The sequence below is a fragment of the Macrobrachium nipponense genome, chromosome 10 (assembly GCF_015104395.2).
Source record: "Macrobrachium nipponense isolate FS-2020 chromosome 10, ASM1510439v2, whole genome shotgun sequence".
NCBI classification, from domain to species: domain Eukaryota; kingdom Metazoa; phylum Arthropoda; class Malacostraca; order Decapoda; family Palaemonidae; genus Macrobrachium; species Macrobrachium nipponense.
In genome coordinates, this window is record NC_087204.1 from 46,061,768 (window position 1) to 46,085,782 (window position 24,015).

General features: G+C 35.2%; 1 protein-coding gene across 6 annotated transcripts in view; it reads right to left on the reverse strand.

The window, feature by feature from the left end:
• Positions 1-2,642: 2,642 nt before the first annotated feature.
• LOC135223603 (uncharacterized) overlaps positions 2,643-24,015 on the reverse strand; it is a 124,256-nt gene continuing 102,883 nt past the window's right edge. For 4 of the 6 annotated variants that reach the window (XM_064262175.1, XM_064262176.1, XM_064262178.1 and 1 more), the window contains one exon: positions 2,643-4,823. In XM_064262175.1, the coding sequence (XP_064118245.1) occupies positions 4,127-4,823 (697 nt within the window). In that variant the 3' untranslated portion in view covers positions 2,643-4,126. The remainder of the gene's footprint in view (positions 4,824-24,015) is intronic. The other 2 variants (XR_010316534.1, XR_010316535.1) reach the window with 2 other exon arrangements.

The window sequence follows — 24,015 nt, forward strand, 5'->3', positions numbered from 1 at the left end:
CAGTGCTCATATATATATATATATGTTAAAATATTTAAAGACCATCTTTCTTCTTCCACAGTACAGATTAATGAAATACCATACTTATGCCACAATGCCCTACCTACAGTTAAGCCTAACTGTACAGCACATGCATTTTTCATGTCACTGAAGTACGTCACTTAGGAGATCTCAGGATTCCTACAGAGGTTCACGATACAAATATCATTAAGCAGATATTCAGTAACTACAGAGAGCTGATACTGCTTAATGTATTTCTAACACTGCAATATATATTGCATTGCTGTTATAAAACTAGTTACTTCAATTTGGCGATAATTTTAGCGCTGCTTAATGATTGAATAAATTTGATTATTCATCAGAGATGGTAATATTGTGTTTTTGTTATACCTATAGTTGTTCCCATCAAAGTAACTGTACCAGCAGGAGAGTGTTTTTTCAAACAGGTCTGCTCAGCATTGTAACAAAAGGACTCAAATTTTCTTATGTACATTAAGAGTAAATGTAAATCATTACTACCCAATTACAAAATAGTGATACTGATGGTGGATGAAACTCACGTACTTAATACCCATTGTCTATAGTGAAGCTGCAACAGATCCATTTTACTTTGTTGAACAGGTAAAGTCTAAATTGAAAGTAAGTTGCACAAATTCCCAATTAAAGCATAAAAGCTGATGTACTGCACTGCACTGCGCACTGAAGAAAGTAATTATAGGCTTAGAACAAATAATTTTTACAGTGTTTTACATCGTAACATCATAATGCTATCATTGGGAAAGCAATGTCCTATTTTCCCAGCAATCCACAGCTGTCTATAGTGTATCCCCACCCATTTCAGAGTAACAAATGCCCTTTTTCGTGTGTTTCAGTAAAATTATTAAAATATATCAGGAATAATTGGCTTAGCCAGAAAGTTATAAAAAAAACAATGAAGTTAATTCAGTTCTCCTTTGATGTCAATAATTTGGAAAACGAAATTCATAATACACCATTCAGCCCTTTGAAAAATTTCATGATATGGATGTTTACTCAATGAACATTCATATAAACTATCATTAAAAGCATTATCTCCCTACACCTTTGAGAAACAAAATATTCATTTAGTTTTACAAATATCCAATGGTTATATCGTTCAAGCTTTACTATGGAAAAAATCACTCCCTTTTAATTCAGGATGCAAATGTCAAATTTTATATTTGGTCGACAATCATGAATTTAAACGTTTAAATGTCAAAGGGTATATAATAGATAAGCTGCTCAATAAGTAATGAGTTATATTACAGAAAAACATAGAAAAATTAACAATATGGGTTTCTACTAACGTTTCATTGAATAATTGTTGTTCAAGAAAATAACTGATGTAGCCAAAGAGAAAGTTAGAAAATTTAAATACCAAATAATGACTGTATGTAAGAGAGAATTAATTCATTCACATATAGTAGAAAGAGCCATGTTTTCTTGTGATGTAAGCCTATGCACTGCTGTTTATTCTTTGGTCGAGACTATTGTAACTAAACAAATTGTTTTGGTTCAGCATTTAATATTAATCTTATAACTTGTGTTTCAAGTAAGTATTATTTGGTGTACACTAATTAGTGTAGACGACAAAATAAGTAAATTAATAATTGGCAGACCAAAAATGATAGATTTTGGCGAGGGTTTGTTTACATTTCTTTCGTCTGGCAGCGTAGTCAGTGCTAGCAGCTCGGACCACCCTTGCTTACATCACAGAACATCGAACAGGCCTTCTATCTCGGTGGTCTTGGGTATGGCCGTGACTCAACGAGATACGTCTACCTTTTAAGTTAAATGACGTTATCTTCGGAAACGAGAAACTATAAATAGCAGGATATAACCCGCTCTTCTTAAAAGTTCTTTATACCTTATTTCTTTAGTTCAATTGGAGATTGATCATAGGGACGCACATTCTGGAACAATTTCATTACTTGTACTTGAAGAGATACAATATTCACATGACATCAGCATTACCTAAAGTTTTAAAGACTACAAACATTACGGATATGACAAAAATGTTAACGTTACAGGTAAGTATCCACTAGGCAGTTTTAAATGAAAATGTTTACATTATGTGCAACAACATTTATAACAAGTAAACAATACGCAAAAGTTTCTTCGTTGCAATCGAGTTTTCTTTAGAGTATAATGCCGTATGAAACTCTCAGCCGCTGCTTATGAAACTTTCTGCCATGTCCCGATGGTGGACTATCTCGGTGCCAGACGCATGATCACGGGTAACTTAAACTTTAAATAAGATGAGGCTAGAGGGCTGCAATCTTTTATTTTTTTATCATTGGAGGGTAGATGGTCAATAGTTTTTAAGATCTGAGGGCGGACATAAAATGTGCATACGGACAGACAAATAGCTATTTTACCGAAAACTAATAATCAGACAATTGTAGCTTATTCGTTATAGCCATTTGAAAACATCATTTGCCAGCTGAACTATATTTTTTTCCATTTTTTTCTACACACTCTCTAAAGGGTACACAACCGAAGGGAAGACCTTCCGACAAGGAAGTAGAACTTCCCTAGTGACAAGCTCAATGACAGTTCCGTTTTAACGAGTGAAATTAAAGTTAAACCAAGAGATACGTCAAAAAGGAAAACAACACACCTGATTACATTCTTATATACATTTATTTACATTATTTCGATTAATATACATTTTCACAGCACCAAAGATTTGTACATAATGTACACATCAATATTTCATTACTAAATTAGTACAAAAATTATCTATGGTATTCAACATGTTACTTCATTGTTTATTGTCATTCAAGTATCCTGATAAAGTATACATCAAGGAACAATTCCACCTTCATTCACACAAAAATGATAAGTATAACATTTACAGTATAAATTAAGGTACAAAGAAACGTAACTGTTACACGAGTGTCCGAATATCAACGATAATGTCTTAACTTAGGAAATGCTCAACTTCAGTACCTTAGCTCTGATGTCATCTGCAGTTATTATTTAGATATACCTCAAACAACTTTTTGTCCTTTTTATAAAAAGAATAGTTAGTCATCAAGTGATACAACTTAAGCCGCATCCTAATTTCTAAAACAAGTCTCAAGGTATCAATAAAATAAATAAGTTAAAACAGCCTGAGGTACTTTCTAGGAGAATATGTTTTATAGGATCATAAATTTTCAATACATGTGGACTTGAGTCTGTTAACGGTTGTTTTTTATCTGCAAATTTACACCAGGCAGTTACTACGTGTCAATTAAGTTCCTTGGAACACTAGTGAAAATACATTAACATTACAATGGACGCTTATACGGACATTAAAAATTGATTCTTGTTTTTTTAATTAAAAAAAATACCTATCTGTTCCGGTTGTCAAATTCACAAAGGTCTGTGAATGCACATAGTATACACATGTTACATCATTGCATTGTGAGCATGCAAGCACGTCAATGTGGAGAGGCATCACTGTGAAAATACCAATAGCTCTATATCAGAAATTGCAGGAAATAGTTTTGCAAGGTGAAGTGAATAGTATAAAAAATTTACCCAAACGACAGCTGATAAAAACTTGAATAATTCAGAGCGACTATCAAAATTTTCCTTAATATATATAAGAACCATAGATAGACCTATCACAGTCAACAATTTAATATGTGAAATGTATTCGCTTTTAATATTTAAGAGACGTTTTCAGGCGTCTCACATAAGTTTATAAAAAATATATTATGACACCAAAATCTAGAGGCATGTCGTGAAATAGAACCTACCCACCACTTAACTATGTTTACTTGGTAACACGTTTCTTCATAAAGAGCATTAATAGGTATACTTGAGTCTCAAGCAATCGCAATACGGTTAAGTATCTAAAACCATCAAAGGGAATTCAGAAAGGAAATTCTGTCACTTTGGGTTACCACATTCTTTAAGTCATATGCAGATGTGAAACTCGAGCACTGAAAGCTGCTGCACTCATCGTTAAACAACTAGTCATAGCAGTTCCCTCTGGATATTTGAGATTTTCCAGATATTGGCATTAATTGTGGTCTATTGAATTGCCTTCCACATAGGAGTAAGTGGAATGAAAATTACCATTTTTACGCCGACATAAAATTAAAATAATTTTCACTCATTTTTGTGGATATATTACATCGTACAACGGAGGGGCCTCCCGCGGTACAGAAGTCTGTGACTGGGACGTACCGAGAGAAGGATTAGCATTTGATACTACGGTGGCATTTGTTGGCACTGATGAGGTTAATGCTTGACTTGTGCTAGAAAACGATGCTGACGAAGGATGAGCTTGATCGATCGCTACATCTCGTGCAGGTGGCTCTTCATCCTCAAGAAAAGGCTGCTCAGATATAACCTCCAATTCGATGGAGGTCGACATTTCTTTAGGACTTGATGGAAAAAGGTCTTCATATTTGGGAGGCGAGTCCGTTGGAATGGTCGAATATTTTGAAACCTCTATGCCTCGACTGGGCCTGCTGAGCTCCGGCGAGGCATCCTGCTGAGGGAAAGTGTAGATGGTGAACACTGTACCTGCTTGGGGAATAACAGGTCGGGAGTTTGGCATCATCTGAGGACTCCGGTCTTGCTGTTGCTGCCGACGCGGTTGTGTCTGGCACCTGCGGCTGTTGCAGCCAGCAGGGGTGATGGTGGCAGCCGAATGACGGGGCAAGATGTCCTCTTCATTGGAGCGTCTGAATTTTTCTGAACATGACTGCATACAGCACCGATAGCAGAGACAGCGCAGTACCACTGCTACAAGAATGCAAACAGCCAGAAACACAGCTAAGAAGAAGCCATCCATTGGACTGAACCTGAAAGAAACGAAAAATAATTAACTCGTTTCCTCTCAATCCTTAATGTCTAAACCCGTACTTTCACTAATATCACCACAATCAATTAAAAATCGAATTAGAAGTTATGAATAGACATGACCGATTCACCTTTGACCGTAAAGTTAATCACACACATTATATATATATATATATATATATATATATATATATATATATATATATATAATTATATATATATAATGTGTAATACATAATGCATATATGTGTAATATATATATATATATATATATATATATATATATATATATATGTGTGTGTGTGTAATACATAATGCATATAAATATGTGTATATATATATATATATATATATATATATATATATATATATATATATGTATATTGTAAAATGTATTACATCTACTGGAACATTAAGGTAATAACTGTAGTAAATTCATTATTATTATTATTATTATTATTATTATTATTATTATTATTATTATTATTAAACTTGGGTAATAATTTACTGGATTATAACAAAAAGGCTAACCAAACTCCCACAAAACAGAATACCCATTTGTGACAAAAAACAAAATGCTAAGAAGTCTAATAAAACATAAAATATATGAAAAGGTAAACAAATATCTACAAACAGTCAGAAGACCAGATGCAATGGTGTTTGATGCTTTGACGTAGCAGTACAGCAGCAAAGAAAATGAGGGGCTTTGGGTAATAGTCAATGAATCCAAGTGTCACCTAAGTAGAAAGTGGGTGGATATCCTCTTCTAAATGGGTAACAAAGTCCATTTCGAGAGGCATCAGAACCAAGGGTATTGTAAAGGTCCTTTACTATGTCACATTTGGATGTAGATATTCGAGCAGAACAGCAAGGTTGATATGAAGATTTTTAAGATCTAACACATGGCGCAAACATGGTACCGTCTATCTATATCTAAATATACAGGTTAATACGAATAATGACTAGTAATCTAGAAATTCTTTTTAATAGTCGAAAGTAATACCAACACTGACAAATGTTCACAATTTTTAACTACCGGGGTTTCTGCACACAGAACCAGAGCTAGTGAATCAGTAAATTCTTGATTTTGCTGAAATTCCCCCTAATACTCCATCGACTAAACAATTTACTGATCCATTCCAAATCTACATATGCGGGGGAAGACTTCTACTATTAGTCACATCAACTCCCTAGGTCAAGTTATTTCTTTTAATGTACAGATTCCTGATTCCTACTAATTTATATATATGTATATATATATAATATAATATATATTATATTTATATTATACTATTATTATATATATTATATATATATATATTATTTCATTCTCATTCAACGCTGACACTGCACTTTCATAATTTTGAGTTGGCTCAACCTTTCCTTCATACATTCTTCCTAATAAGTACACCTATTTATTGTCTTTTCTAAACTTATCCAAGTATCATTGCTACATTTACTCCCTAATACCTATAAGAATCAACTGCTTCCATTCTTCCACCAAACACACTAATATTTTATCCCTTCCATTCATTAAGACAAGAAGATAGCATACCCTTCTGTCCCACTTTTTACATTTAACCAGCTTCTCTCTATCTCCACATAAAAAAAGACATGCTTCACTTCCATCATAAGCACATATAGCTTCCAACAATTTCCTTCTTTACCAAATGACCTCAACAACCCCTCATAGCCTTTTTATCGTTATACGACTTAAAAAGTCAGTCATATAGGCCACAAATAGTTTCCCTTTTCCTACCACATTTCTCACTCAACTGTTCTATAAACACGATGTGTAAACCAACACCGATCTATCCATCTCAATCGTTCGGTCACCTGTCATATTATATCAGTCAAAATTTAACCATACAACTAATATTACGCTCCTAAAATTCTTACACTCACCTCAATCACCTTTACCTTTGTCCAGAAGAAATATTATTCCCCTCTCACTCCTCTTCGAACCTTCCATTCATCCAAACGTGTTATACTGTTAAACTTATTCATTTAGAATCAGAATTATATCCAATTGGCAAGCTACATGCACTAAAGGATGATAGTTATTAATTCGAATTACAGTCAAACCTATCTTCAAGGGTCTCCATTCAAAAGTGTAATAATGCAACTTGAAAAGATAGCTGTGTAATGCCTAGTAGGTACAATAATAGTATCGCAAACAGTAGAATCTTCTGAATAAAACGACTCTATATCAGACGATTGTCTAGATAAATAATCCCCAACGAAGCTGGGGTTCAACCGGTTTGCGCTAGACACTTCCTAACCAGAAACTAGCCTTCCAATGAATGTATTAACAATAATACAAACCAGAATACCCAAGGATAATTACCGACGACACGGTGTCACTTTTCAAGTTCATCAATATTGATATAAAAACTGATCTGTAGCAAAACAAGTTATATAAATTCTGGGGCAATACGAATAAATACACCTGTAATCATCTCCCAAATATGAGAGGCAGAGGCAGAGACAGAGGTTAGGGGGAGAGAACAATCAAATATACCTCACACTAAACATTCCCTTTCTTGACTAAAATAATCCTTGTAAAGAGAAGTGTCGTCTGCTTGTGTTACGAGTTCCTCCATTTGAAGGGAATTTTTGTACTCCATTGTTCTCCAATAAGGTGTCACAATTTTCTCTTCCAGTTTTGGAGGATGCAATAAGTCGATATCGACTTTACCAATTGAACTTCAAAATGTTTGATCTATTTCAAGTGGTGCATAATGCCACTTCAAAATCAATAGTTTTGTCCCAAAATGAGATTAAAAAACGTTTCTTCTAATATCTATAAGTTATTGTATTTGGGAATGGAAAAATTAGCTGACCATTGAAGCAATATATCCCAGCCACAATTCCGGTAGCATTCTCAAATCTACTTCTGTATACTACAACACAACGCTGCCTGATGAAGAAGTGCACATGACTATTAGCATCTATTGCGTCTGCCGTCACTAACTTCAATATCAATTTACCAAACCACTCTGGATCATGGCATGTAAATATCATCCCACACACACACACATATATATATATATCTATATATATATATATATAAAATATAATATATATATATATATATATATATATATATATATATATATAGATATATATATATATATATATATATATATATACACACACACACATACATACACACACACGAAAGAGAGAAAGAGCGAGCGAGGTTTTCCTAGAGAGGTTTTCCTTATAATAAAATTTTAAAAACCCTCAACTCTTGTTTCCTCGTTCCAGGTAACGAACGGACTCATGCAAGTTACCGAAAATTTATGCTCAAGACATCCGAACGGAAGCGATGACGACATTCCCATCATGCCTCGAGCAGATGAAACCCTTTCCACTGTGAAGGTCCATCCTGTGAAAAACGAGAGCGCTCTCACGTAGACGCCATTAATACCTAAGAGATGACTCACTCAAACCGATGAAATGGGATGGATACGAAAATCCTAAAAAGTAAATATCAAATATAAATAACTTTTAAAAGACCCTGAACAACGACCGCCCTCCCCCTTATTTATTGGCAAATTAACCACAAGTGCAAATGAATAGGGTTTCTCCCTTCATGAAATTGTAGGTCAGTACGAACAATGGATGAATGGCTGTTCACCACCCGCCGCACCCCTACAATTGAATGAACTCTTCAAAGCGACACCAAATAAAATTTTCTTTAATTAATATATACTGTTCTGGACCTAAGTCTCTCCGTTTAATTCAAGTATACATTGACAATGAAACTGACCATCACACAAACTTGGAAAAAATCAAGGACCAAATTCTGATAACTGAAAAAACGCGTTATGATATATATATATATATATATATATATATATATATATATATATATATATATATATATATATAGTATATGTATATGAGTGTGTGATATATATATAAATAAATATATATATATAGATATTATATATATATACGTAGAGAGAGAGAGAGAGAGAGAGAGAGAGAGAGAGAGAGAGAGAGAGAGAGAGATAACTAGTTTGAACCAGCAGTGAGGAAGTTGACCAGATCTACGCGTTGAATAACTCCTACAAAAAGTTGTCAGACCAGCCGAGTCAAATGTTGAGGATTTTCCTTGGCCCAAGTCTTGCCACAGATACAATAATAATGACTCATAGTACAAAAAAACAGATGTCTGATTACTTTTCATAACTTTATAACAGTATCTAAGCATACAACTACATTTTTTTCTTTACTTTCAATTTCTATGCTTACGTTGTCCTGAACCTCAAATTTTCTTATAAAATAGAATTGGACAATAGCTGTTTGGCAAATAATTATCCTTGATAAACACTACAATGGATACGCAAAAAGTAACGCTGTGCCACCTCTAACTGCTAGCACCCCGTCTCTCTCTCTCTCTCTCTCCCTCTCTCTCTCTCTCTCTCGCTCTCACTCTACGCTCACACACACACGCGCGCGCACACACGCGCGCGCACACACACAAACACACAAATTAGGATATAGAACATCCAGCTCGCACTCTGGATTCTCGTGATCTTAAACGTGAACGATCATACTCGTAGGTGAGAGGTACATCACAAGAGACATTAATAAATAAAACATCATCCAATGTTGTAAGCAAAATCAAAACGATAAAATGCTCGATCGGGCCAAGGGGATCTATCATCCTTGAAAGTGACGTAACATCCTCATTCTCGAAGAGAATGAGGAGTTCTAAGGGGAAAGGTCAAACTTTTATGTCAATACAATGTACGTGATGAAGACCACCAACAGACAAGACACTTGCTTACAAAAAGTATTATCCTGACTGCAGTGTTGCGACAAGAGAAAACTATACTCTGTTTTTTTTTTTCCATCTGTCCATCCGCCTGTGGTGTTTTCGCATGGTAACACTGTGTCCCGGGCTTTAAATAGTTAAGTTTTAGGGAAATAAAAGGATATCTGGGTGTAAATTTGCAACTGAAAAGTGTTTTAATAATTTACTGTATGCGAATTACACCGTTAATATTCGAAATAGGATATTTAAGCCCGGGACGCAGTGTTACCATGCGCAAACACCACAGGCGGATGGACAGATGGAAAAAAACAGAGTATAGTAAATAATCAGTCTTTGCTGACTTAACGCAGCCCTTCTTGTACAATATACTCGACGACTGAGCATAAAAATCTTGATCTTTATGACTGCTACAATACCATTTTCCGGAAACAATCACCAGTGCTAGCTTATCCTTGGAAAGAAAAATTCTACGGAACTCTTTTATGTAAGAGATAACTGCACAACCGTAACGATAAATTTAAACGTTTTGGTTGTGTATTTTGATAAGGTTTATAGGAGATTAGAAACCAAGTTCAGAGATATAGTCAGCTATCGTGCAAACACTGAATCAGATTTAACAAGAACATTTCAGATATGGCGACTCCGGGAAGTTCAACAATTGATTCACAGGCAATATAGGCAGGAGCACAGGCAAACAATCCCAGGAGTTTTGAAAGATATACTACCCAAGATTTAAAATCTAAAGAACATATTTCTAAGGCCCAAAGCTTATCATTTTTGACAAACTGTTTTTTAAGCTATGTGTACTTTCTGTTACAATAAACAGACATAAAAAAAAAATCATTTTTTCTTCAAACACTTCTAAACAACTGACTTTCATCGAAAGATTCAGTTGTGTGTTAACTCGACAACTGAAATATTAAATAAGTTGACGAAAATCTAAGATTTCTTATAATACCACCAGCCACTTATGTCATCAGTTAACACTAACACTTTTGCTGTGATCATTTGCGCGTCATGTCTTTTAATGGCTTTCATATATTAAGTAAGACATCCATATGACCCACTGTGGTTCCAGAAACAGTGAGTGGGACTGTGGTTCCGCGTAATTCATGCAACAATTATGTTAAGCAATCTAAATCTAAAATGTCTAACTATAACGAATTAATCTTGAATCGCTTTTCGGTTATCATCGGAAAATACCAACGCCTTTTTCAACCATTAGTCTTTTATTAATGGAGCACCTTCAACCAGCATAAAAGACAAAGTGTAATTAAACCTATTCTAATACATGTAAACTTGGGCAATGAGATTACGTGGGAATAACCCAAAGATGAAGACGGGAAACTCTGCAGCAATTGTAATGCAATATGCGTTGGGAATGGCATGCAAGTAATGTCAGACCAAAAGAATACTGGCAACCTGTAACCAAACTAGGAATTACGTAAGTTCTGTCACAAATCACAGACTGGTACGTCGTCGTCGATGTTTTTCTCGGTAAATTACCATTTTGTAATCAACAGGCCACCCACCCCCTCTCTCTCTCTCTCTAATTAGCTGTAATTAAATTGAAAAATGTATAAAATTCCTACCAATACACAAAATGATTGCAATATCACGGAGCCCAGTTTACTTCGATACTGTGAGTCCTCGGTGTCACTCAGCCTATAGGTTTGCGAAAAGCAACTACTGTTCACTAAGGCTAATGTCAGTAGCAACCTAAATGAATTAACGTTGCTAAAGAGCCTCTGCATTCTGGGATACAAGTAACTGGTCTTATCAAGAAAAATGGTCTCATGAAAGTTCTATATCCGAACTCAATTTAAGAATCCATCAATATGCCATAAGAAATAGGTATAAATATTCAGAATTATGAAAAATGAAAATGTGAGAACTTTGTCATGGCAGTTGATTAAAAAGTTCTAATAACGCACATTACCTTTCTTGGTGGTCGCCAAGTGTCTAAATGGCCTATAAACTTTTATCTTCCATACAAAAATTAACCAAGAGTTTTTATCATAATCACGGATACGTATAGGTTGCAGCCAATGCCTTACAAAATAGGTAGCTATCTTACAATAAAATTCGATAGCGAATTATTGATATTATTTAAATGGGAAGAACTCTTGGTAGACAAATAAGGCATTTTCAAGAAAATACTTTATAAAGTATGATGAGAAACCAACTCATGAAACTTTAAAGCAAAACGTATGTTTCGCAAGGCGTAATCTGGCCCCCGAGCTTACTAAAGGGCGCTTGCTAAAATCTACGGTCAAATATTGTGTTGTTTCACCAACGAAAATTAAAATAAATACGCTATATTTTATCAGAAATAATTTTTCTGTAATGTTTCACATCCACATTATATTTTTAAATTTTCATTCTAATAATAAAACAAACATTCTGTCCTACAATTCCTGTATCTTAACTCAATGCGAAAACACCTTTTTCAGACCTTTTTGGGCTTTCCTAACCCGCCCCCTCCCCCAGCCCCACAACAACAAAGTAGTTTGTAGATGGGGGGGGGGGGGATGTAAGAAAGAGTTAGAGACACGAGATCAATCTAGTTGGAAATAATGATAACTACTGGAAAAGTTTATTGACGAGGTCATTTCGTTTCAGAGCTGTTGAACCTCGGGACTTGACAGCAGACGCTGCAGATAAGTCTTTTGTTTCGGGACATTCCGCTTCAGGGTTAAAAATATCGGAACAAGTTTACCTTAAGTAAACAGTGATGACTTCCCCCTAAACACTGTTGTTTCTTTCAGTGTACCTGAATACAAGATAAAACTAACTTTCTGTTTTAAGTCCAGATACTAGAGCTAATGAAGTAGGACGGTAGGACTGCTCGCAGTCAGTCAGTTAGGGAACTGATTAGGAAAAGTTAGTGATGTAATGACAGCTCACAAACCATCTGAAAAACATGAAAGTGTTACAGGTATGGAACGTATGAAAGTGAATTTAGCAGTACAGTTACTCTCCGAAACCACTTACAAAAAATCCCAAACACTTCGGAGAAAACGGTTTGATTGTGGTTAGGCACCGGAAGAGTACAAGCCAGTTCACTTGCCTTGTTTGATGAGTGATTTGATTTAGAAAACCAGAACAAAACGTTGCAAAAGATGATCCACCTATCAAGAACAATGAAAACTCTATGGGCCAAGGACTTTACCCTTTCCAAAAAGGCCTTTTGCTATCTTGCAAATCTCTAAAGAACTTGCTAGGGATGTTAGGTGAAAAATTTGCAATACATTTTGACTTTTACTGGAGCACTATTTTGGCTGTATACGGCAAATGGGTGCATGTCATCAGCACCCATCACCTGTTTCAATTAAACACCGAGTAAGAGCCCATCTCTTGTGAAAAGAGCGATAATATGACTGAGGCCTCACTTTCCACCTTGATAACTAAAAAAGGCACTTCTTACGAGGCGGAAGAAACTTCTCGTCAAAAAGAGTTAAGCTTATCAGCAATATTGTTTTGTTTGCCAATGGGGGAACTGCAGAATGACAATGAAGTCAAAGCTGTTGAAGAAAATATTAGAAGATGCCATAGAAGAGAGAGGCTTCAATATTTTGGTATTTATAGCCCGTATGTTTCCCCGAGTATGAGTTTCTAGGAACTAAGCAACTGAAGGAAATGGATGGCTCATGGATTGACACTAAGTAGAACAAATGAGAATCTAATGAAATCTCAACCCCAATTTTTGGAACATTTAAAATCGTTGTTTAAGAAGTTTATTTCTCATGGGAGAAAATCAGGAATGTGTACGATACGCGAGATGAGTGATGAGATAGGTAATTACATTATATTACCTTCAGGTGTAATTAAATTTTTTGTTCGCTGCCGTACATTTTTCAGGATTCGCAGATTAAATAGGGACATTAGCTTCACAAAAAGTGGCAAACTAAATTAAAAGTCCGTAACAACTGTTAACCTTAAGTATGTATGTATATTATATACGTATTTAAGAGTGAGTAAAAAATTTCAAGTTTTTTCGTTTCTAAATTCTAGTTTTATCTGTATAAGTATACTTATAGAAACGAATATGGTCAACATGTGTTTTATTTTCCCAAAAGAATGAATCATAACTTCTGATATCAAGAAGAGACAACGAGGAAGCAGGAGAAAAAGTGTTCCTATTTGCATCGAGCTCGAGCAGACGCGCTTGGGCAGCTGCTCAAGCTCTACGCAAATAGGAAAACTTTTCTCCTGTTTCCTCGTTCTCTTCTTAATATTATAAATTGTTTCAATCTCTTGGGAAAATAAGCTCATGACCCTACGCTTGAGTTCTTGCTTTTTTTAACTACTTAACAGCAATTCTGAATGCAAAACGTTACGTGAAAATCATAATTTTATGAATATATTTAATTATCGAGGATTTAATAAGCGCGTAAGAGCTCTTTCGAAGTCATCAGTGCCAGGAATATCTGATGTTGACCAATAATAACCCCAGAAAGCAGGCCGTCTTGATATGAATATGCCAAGCTGGAACTGGATACCATTTTAACAAAGAAAGTACACTACGAGAAACATTACACGTTTACAGTCCCCGAATAGAGATCACATGATTATCATAGCCTCATTACGACGTAAATGCAGAACACTGCGGCCGTTGGTGTTTTGCTTTCCAGAAACAACGTTAGGTTTGGTTTGTATGGTGTTTTTACGTTGCATGGAACCAGTGGTTACTCAGCAACGGGACCAACGGCTTTACGTGACTTCCGAACCACGTCAAGAGTGAACTTGCATCACCAGAAATGCACATCTCTCACTCCCCAATGGAATGGCCGAGAATCGAACCCGCGGCCACCCAGGTGAGAAGCAAACACCAAACCAACCACGCTCCTGAGGCGCTCGAAACAACGTTAGGAAACTTAACACTTGCAGAAGGCTGATTGGTCACGACTCCACTATTTTGTACACTGCGTAAGTATGAAATCTAAATTTGACTCAAGTCTGCTTGCTTTTCATATTTATAATGAATGATTGTTTGTTTGGTGTTTTTACGTTGCATGTTATAATGAATGAATTTGGTTCATTCTATAAGCTTCAAATATTTCTCCTCATCTACACACACACACACAACTGGCCGTCCACACAAGGCTAAAACGATTTCCTTGAAACTATCCTATTAATTTTCCCAGACAGTTTGTCTGAACGAAAAAAGTACGTGTAGCCTTATTAACTAGACTCTGAAAGTGATACATAATACAAACATACCAGTGATCAAGTCACTATTACACAACATGAATTTTAAGCATATTCAATGCAGATGTCAATTAAAAGTAAAATAAAATTTATTTTTATATCAGCAACTTATCAAAAGACCAAGTGCTCTGTTGTTAAAACAGTAAAGACAAGCAAATTATTTTTACCAAATATTCCATGATTTTTTTTCTTCTGAATGTACAACAGTAGATAATCTGTGGCACACTAAAAAGCAATGACAAAAGCATACAACCTCGCTAAGAACTTCGTGTTGATGTGCGTTTTCTTGATGAAAAGTAAACTAATTTGAAATAATCGTGGTGGTGATCATTTTTTTGTTTTTATGCACGTGTAGTCTCTTGTGTTTATGTTAGCAAGAAAAGTTTAGAAACAGGGCAGATATATTCATTGGACGGCCCTCTTAAGATGAAGGAATGAAGGACTGTTAGGAGAATTCAGCACAGAATTGATTATTTGTTCCCTAAGCAATCATCTTTAATAAATCTGAGCCGATATCAGCCTAATAGTTAATCATTTAAACGATTACCCAACACATGATTGTTTCGTTCCATCTAATTCTGATTACTCATCCTTCTCAAGACACCACCCTTAACACTAAAACATTTTACTGTTGGTGGTGGTGTTGGTGGTGGGGTGGTGGGGTAGCAGGGGGTTGTGAGGGGGGATTATGTGCTCTCGTTTGTCCAAGCACTTCTCTTAATGGAAATGAATACTAAAAAGAATATTTAAAATGGAAATCAAGCGAAATTATACAAAATTACATTATAAAATACCGCAAACTAAGCTATACGATTCCTGTGTCTTGGTAAGTAGAATTCATTATGTTAAAATTTAAATACACCACTTACAGAAATAAATATTTTTGCGTTAAAAACCAATGTTACCGCACTGCATCTTCTACAGACGAATTATATGGTTTAGGTTGTTATCCATATTTTCATAATCTTGCACCTTGATCACAATCAGTTCACTGCAGGTCTCAACCAAGATCTACACAAATTAATTAGCAAGAATTTTGAGAAATCGTGCTCACTGTCCTACAGACTGACATTCTATAAACCACTCTAAATCCATATAACCACTAGATTCCGCGTGCAGATCAATCTTAATGAAACCAAAACCAAAAGCTCTAAATATGTATAGAATGATGAGGCCACTCACTTGTCCGTCACGTGAACAAAAATCGAAGTTCTTTATAATGTTAGCGAACGGTTCTCTTTACACGGCAAAGTCAGCCAATAGCCACTGCACACTTGCACCACTATAGGTTTTCAACATAAAGTTCACCAAAGTCAACCGTTACACAGACAACACCAGGCAGACACTTTGATTTCTTCAATTTAAACGATCAGTTTTTGATCTAGACAGAACGCAGATGCACGCCAGCAAAACAGGAAGATCTGAGCAGCTCAGGATCTCAGCTGAGGGAGACTCATTACCAACTAGCGTTCAACCCGGGAAATACGTATACACCAAGCATTTCCGTCAAGAAGTTACCTACAATCGTTTTCTCGAACTACGAAACAAAATGTCATATAACAAAGAGTTTCACGTCGCGATAGCTACAGCTGACTGGAGTAAATATGACGATATAACCCATCATTTCCGGTGGATTTTCTATCATTCGTGGAGGTTGATGAACTCGATGGAAACGTATGAAGAATTATTAAACAACCTATTCATATGACACCTACTCTATCAAATCATATAAACATTATGACGCAAGGCGAAATTTACGTTAATTTTGAAAATATATGCAAAAATGTGTCAAGTTAACAGATAAAAATAAACTATAAAACCATACTAATATGTTAAAGAATAAACAAAGGCAGTCATAAATACATACTATCATTCGGTCAATGGACGCAGCAAGTTTTGCGCAGAACTACCAGTAGCTGTAATGTGGAAAGTCGACTATGAAAATGAAAAATTAGAAGAGAGAGGATGATTGCAGTAGTATAGTATATTTAACAAGCATGACGAGTTGTTGCAGAATTATTTTAAAAGCTACTAGGCTATATGAGCTTACCAGCACTTAATCGGCAATGCAACGAAGATGGGTAACGTGTATTCTAATTATGAATCATCACCGTTATAATTTCTGCTAAACTTATTGAAAAGATAAACCAAGACACGTGGCACACATTTTTGACGGGCCATGATGATACAGACGGTTCTTAACAATACATTTTTGAAGGGCCACTGCTTGGTCCACCTATGACATATTGAGACCACTTCAATATATGTTCTTTATGACTATTACTAAATTTCTACAACAGAAAGAAAGGTCAGACGTTTGAGAAGATTTAGTGGTAATTATGGGAAATACGGGATTTGGATGAAGAAAAGAATAATTTCTTAAAATATTGAAAAAATGCGTTTAAACAGCAATGGAAAATGGAAATAGATGACGTAAAAAAGAATATGCATAAAAAATTACATTTTAAAACAATAACAACAACAACAACAACAAATTATTAAAAACGTTAATTACAGCACAAATAAGACGCCTAAACATTATAAAATTCAAAGTAAAATATTAAACTCGGATTTACACCGATTTCAAAAACGGATTTGAGTATTCCCAAAGGACGAGGAAGAAATGGCAACAACGTACTTCCTAATTTGTCTGACTATAGTTTTATTTATTTGGGCCAAACATCTAGAGGCATTTGAATAAGAACAAACCGGCATAAGCAGTCGAAAAAAAAGGATAAAAAAATAATGCTCTGGCCTTTAACTATTATTATCATATTAGCTGGGCAAAAGGCCGACACTGTAATCTCTGTTGGCTTTAGAAAGCTACCCGTTAGAAGTGGTAAGAAATTCTCAAAAACTTTCATAATGATTTCGACTATGAATTTGATTCTAGAGTCCTTAAAAAGCTAAACTCTGGAGTGATTTCCATCCTATGAATTTGATTCTAGAGTCCTTAAAAAGCTAAACTCTGGAGTGATTTCCATCCTATGAGATGTGAAAATAAATAAAAAGAATACATTAACAAAACAAAACTTCAGTGTCTTTCATAAAAGAAAGAGAGGAACTTATAACGTTAAAACACACTTCGCACTTGTCAAAAAATACATGGGAAGCCGCCAAGGCTACCACGCTGAACTATAAAGAAATCTGGAAATCAAGAGGCCCCAGTTTTTCAAGCAAACAAGTTTTTCATTCATTTAAGAAAAATAAACCTTGTGCACGTTACAGCTTATTTTCAACAGTTACGAATATTTGCTTTGTTGTAATACTTCCTTCGATCTATTTTTTTTTCTCATTCTTTGTATTTTTTTCTCATTCTTTGTCTATCTTTCTCATTTTTGTCTAAATAAATAAAACCTGTTGCTGCTAGCTATTACACACACACAGAGAGAGAGAGAGAGAGAGAGAGAGAGAGAGAGAGAGAGAGAGAGAGAGAGAGAGAGAGAGAGAGAGAGAGAGAGCGAGCAAAGTATCACAGAGAAGGACAACAAATCATGCTTATTACATGCTAATCAACATGTAACAAAAAAAAAAAAAATAATAATAAAAACCATCACACGAGAATAGTGATCGGTTACCACCAAACATTCGCATTCTTGGTTCCGTTCCCACCATGGTGAAAAAATTTATTACCACAAATTGCTAACGGCAATACTTCTCAATATTACCAATCAACAGGTATCAGTCTGTCATAACTGCAGTATTAGATAAACTTTAAAAACAATGAAAATATATAAGAAATGTGTCTCTTCTCGAAAATATAATAAAATGCTTCATTCTCTTCAGACTGTAATCAAAGTATCCATCATAAACAAAAATAAGGGCGTCAACTTCACTTACCACACAATGACAGGGATTCGAAAAAAAAAACAATGCAATGCGAAAGGAAAGCCGCCTCAAGGGACAACTGCCACAGAGGAGTTTTTATATTTTCATAAATTCTTCCATTTTTATTTTTTCATGATTTAGAGCAGAATATATTAAACACTTCGAGAAAACAATAGACGAAGTAAGAAATAAATAACCAAGACATTTCCTGTATCCACTGCATATAAAGTAAACAGCTTTGCTTCGTTCTAAAATTACAAGAATGTTATTGAGCTTCAGTGATGCAAACTCCATTTATAATAAACGAGTAAATTTAATGTTTTTCTTTGGTTATGTCATCATTCAATATTTGAAGTGTTTTCCGTCAGCCCCACTCATGTCATGATAAAATAGACATAAGTGAAAAGTTACCTAGGTTCGATAGTAAAGCTGCGTATTGTGATAAAGGAAGCTTACTAATTAATTACTAATGAAAAGCCCTTTAGAGAGAGAGAGAGAGAGAGAGAGAGAGAGAGAGAGAGAGAGAGAGAGAGAGAGAGAGAGAGGGTCGAATTCAACACGAGCGCGCACACAACCAGTGGGCTTTCGACTTCCTCTTAGACGCGCACATTTTTTTCCAATACCTCTTGCACACCTTCCATATAGCTCTCGATGAGTTGTCCTCCCTTCCATACTCTGAACACATCCCACCTAGCCTTCGGTCTCCCTTTCTCCATGTAAAATTCTCTCAAAACTTCGATCCATTTTTTTATTCTAGGTATAACAAGTTCTAAGAACGAAATATATTTCTGACATAATACTTCCTTAGCTGTTTTCCTTTTCAACTTTTGCTATTGCTACCACTACTGCAAGTAACAATTATAGCTATGACCCAGAAGTAAGGACGAGAAGTAGATTACATATAGTTATTACTGAAATAAAGTCACGTGATTTTCCAAGTTGTCCTTAAAATCACCATTAGTGTTTTGTTACGATTAAACCGCTTATACTAGTAATATACGGATTAATCGTAACAAAGCAGCGCCTTTCACCTTTTTAAAATGGATATTTGGAGCCTTCTCTATTTCACCAAAACTAGACTGGCAAATCAAATAAAATGAGGTACAACATCATAAACATTTCAACGCCACTGCACTGTTCAGCAGAAAATCCATTCAAGTGCTTCTTGATGCCAAGACGGTGATGGAGAGAGAGAGAGAGAGAGAGAGAGAGAGAGAGAGAGAGAGAGAGAGAGATTCATGAACGCCAGACGGCGTTGGCAGCAACGATAATGGCGATGATGAAACGAAACCATCAGTGGAATAAAAGAAGGGGAAGCACTTCTATAGCAAAGGGGTGGCAGATGTGCCGACACGAGCGGTAGGGGGAGGAAGGGCGAACCTTTTAGGGAGACAAGAATCAAGGACAGATTCTCTGGTACAGAATATCTTGGGAGAAAAAAAGAACTTACGTAACATAATTGCAATGTTCCTCTAACACTGGATCAACTCAAGTGGTGATCGCAAGACCGTGCTATAATAAGGGCTAATAAAATTACTGTTACCAAGGAACATGGAATGCAGCATATTAAGCCTTTTATTTAAAGGAATGTATGAGAAAGCTTCTAACAATACAACATCAAAAGAAACATTCACATACTTTATAGATTTTTATATAAAACTTAAATTAAATACACATAGTAGCGTTGCTGTTTTGTTAAGAGCCAGATTCTTGCATTGGGGAAAGCAGGCAAGGTGATAACCGAGTTGTTTTAATGAGATTTTTTTAAAGGGTGAATGTTAAAAACCTTACTTTTTTTTTTTAAAGGGTGAATGTTAAAAACCTTACCAAGACAAAATGGAGTAGATATTTCTGCCACTTCTGCAACGCAGTCTATTTAAAGAGGAACCTATCCCCTTACGAAGTTCAATTTTAAGTCTACTTGTGGCAACCAGTCAAACAGCAATCGGTAGCACACTGCTTTCGTGACTACTTGAACCAAGGATATGTACTCTATTCATCCTGCTTGAACCGAGGTGGTGTTGATTATAAAACAAAGACGTACCCGCAGTGAGGGAATCTGGCCTCAGACTACCACAAAACATTGATGCAAGACGTCCCAAATATATACGTAACATCAAGTCATCGAATACATCCCCAACAATAACTGACGGATTAGAATAATCAATAAGGGATAAAGGTCTTGATGGGAGTAGTAAACTTCAACTTTGTTTTAGTAATTTTTCATTATGATTGATGGGACATAAATTATTGTTCTAAAGTCAACAGCATTGATGAATATTTCTATATTATTCAAAATCTAATGAACTTTGATAATTCAGCCATGACAATTATGTATCCCCTTCACTACAATCACACACTAACGTCCTATTGAGTGGAAGTTTTGCCAACATTCCATACCTATGTAAAAATAACAAAACTAGGTCCTAAAAACACACAAGACACAAGAACGCCACTTCCAGACGTATGCTGTTTAGCTCAGATTTTTTAAAACTAAAAAAGGCTCAAGCGCACCCGTACACACTAAATAATAATATATATATCATGTACATATACGTATACATATATAATATTGAATATTGCACGTGATTACATAGCATCCTTGGACGGTAAATGTTAATTATTACGCATATTGATCAAAAGTGTCTTACGACAGCCTGGCTACTGTCAAGCTGAAACTACGTGATTTTATTTTCACCGGTTATGAATTCAGGTTTTGGGCCACGAAAAACAATAATGATGGTGCCAAAATAAACAAATGATATAGATGGAACATGGCATTTTAGTATAAAAAAAATCAATGCTATAATGAGAATAACGACACAACTGTCCAAATAAAGACCTCAAGTCCAAAATCGCTTCGCCAAATGACCAAGTGCAATAAAGACGGCTCAATCGTGGACATCGATTGTTTTATAATTTTGAACGTATTTAATCTTCCAAGGTCTCCCCTGCTTCGGGGTAGAAAAGAAGAAAAACCAGTCCAAAATCACTTCGGTGATAAACACTTTCTTATCAGACACGGAAAATAAACGACTAAATTCTATACTCTTATTTAAACAACGGCACCCTCGTTGTTACTTAGTGGTCTATACTTCACTCACACAAAATACAGCACGAGACTAGGCACAAAGACCCTGTGTGTTATATAGTACTATATAACCGTTGGCCACATCAATTGGCCAAAAATGTGAAGAAAAACAAGGTCACTAACAAGACAACAAGTAGGATTAAAAAGCTCAAAAGGGAATTACTTTGAAGCTGTGTAACCCTTCAGATATTGTTGTCATTACATGAAACAACAGACAGGAATCTTGTAACTAACGAAGGGAGACAATGACTACATCCAAACATGGAATGATTCAATTAACTTCTGCGGTCACAAGTGTTCATGAGAATCCACATAACATATTAAACATTGTGTCGTATATACTTCATGTAGATTCTAAACATTCAATAAAAATCAATTTACTTTTACAATTGAAGGTTTACTATTCATGTCACCACTTCATCATGAACCTAACGATGCAATTTTTCCAAAGCAGTTCAGAAATGTATTAAAAAAATAATAGCGCACCTTCCACCCTGTCTTTACATCTCTGATCACAGCCACTAAAATAAGTATTATTACGTGCATTTCATCAACCAACGGCCGGATGGCAAAACTAACAAGACCTAACGCAACTCTGCAAAAAGATGTAAGTAATATGCATTTATTGTCCTTCGACAATATCAAACTTGTTCAAGACAATACACTTACTATCCAACACAGGATTCTGTTTTAAATTCATTTTTCTAAGCCTCAAATCGTTTAAGAACAAGTAACCTAAAATTCCTCTACCATATAAACTTGTGGTCATCTGGTTGTAACTCAACATGGTATTCAAAGCACCTTTTGTAAGGGAGATAACTATCAAGGAAGGCATTAAGAGTGAAAATTATCAAGTGTTGCCTTTAGCAAATCTGTTTTTCACATTACTGAAGCAGCTTAATCTAAACTGAGTCCGTAAAACTAATGCACAAAAAGGCACCGGCCTTGTAAAAGGAGTTAGCACTGAAACATTCTCGCCTCAAACATACTCGTAGCAAGCTGTCGCAGGAGTTTTTGGATACAGACCAGGTTATCTATTATTAGATCTTGGTCCTTGATACATCAGCACGCACGCACGCACGCACGCGCACACCTATAACGCATAGCATAAAACACTAATGTATCTTCAAGCATAGGAATGATAAACTGTACATACCAAAAATATACATGATTTCCGATTCCGTTAAGTTCATCATGAGTTTTCTTAAAGCAATCCGATGCTAGAAAATTTAAAATAAGTGAAAAGCGCAATTCGAGTTATTCCATTGATGGTCTCTTTAAACGCTGCAATAATCTGCAGTTAACGCTAGAAAATACTCTTCGCGACGAATTTGGTTATTCGATTTATTTTAACCAAAAAAACCACCACTGTAACTTGTTTGACTTGTCCTTTTAGAGAGAGCAACAGTCGATATCGTAACATAATCAATCTCAAGTTTTTTGAACTCCGGGTGTTGTGCAATCATTCTTCGGGACAAGGAGACAAAAAGCAAAATACCTTGCGGAAAAACTCTCAAAAGAGCAATATCGCCATGTTCACTTTTTGGTAAGTCAGGGCCAAATTCAGGCCACAAAAATACTCTTCTTACAAAGCCTGCAAAAAACGCGAATATATATATATATATATATATATATATATATATATATATATATATATATATATATATATATATATATATATATAGATATATATATATATATATATAATATATATATATATATATATATATATATATACAATATATATATATATAATATATAATATATAATATATATATATACATACAAAATATATACATCTATATATATACATATATATATATATATATATATATATATATATATATATATATAATGTATGTATGTAATGTATGTATGTGTGTGTGTATGTGTGTGTGTGTGTGTGTGTGTGTGTGTAGAACTACTGGTCACTTTTTTACCAGATACATATGCAACTGTAATAGCCACAATGCCCTTTTGTCTTGACTCTCTGAATTCTTGGCTTTTTGGCATGATGACGCTGTGTCACTACATAGCCTGAAGATCCAATTTCAAAGATTTTTTTTAAAAGCCATGCCAAGCAATGGGCACTTTCGCCCATTCAGCTCTTAAAACAGTGAAAAAGAGGGAATTGAAGTAACTGGACAGCAAGATAAGAGTCCTCGATGGGCTGACAAAGGATATTTTGATTTAGATTTCTCGAAGGATCATTACTCTCTCTTGAACGTAGAACTCATACTGACATAATGTGATGCAAAGTTCTGAGTCCCAGATA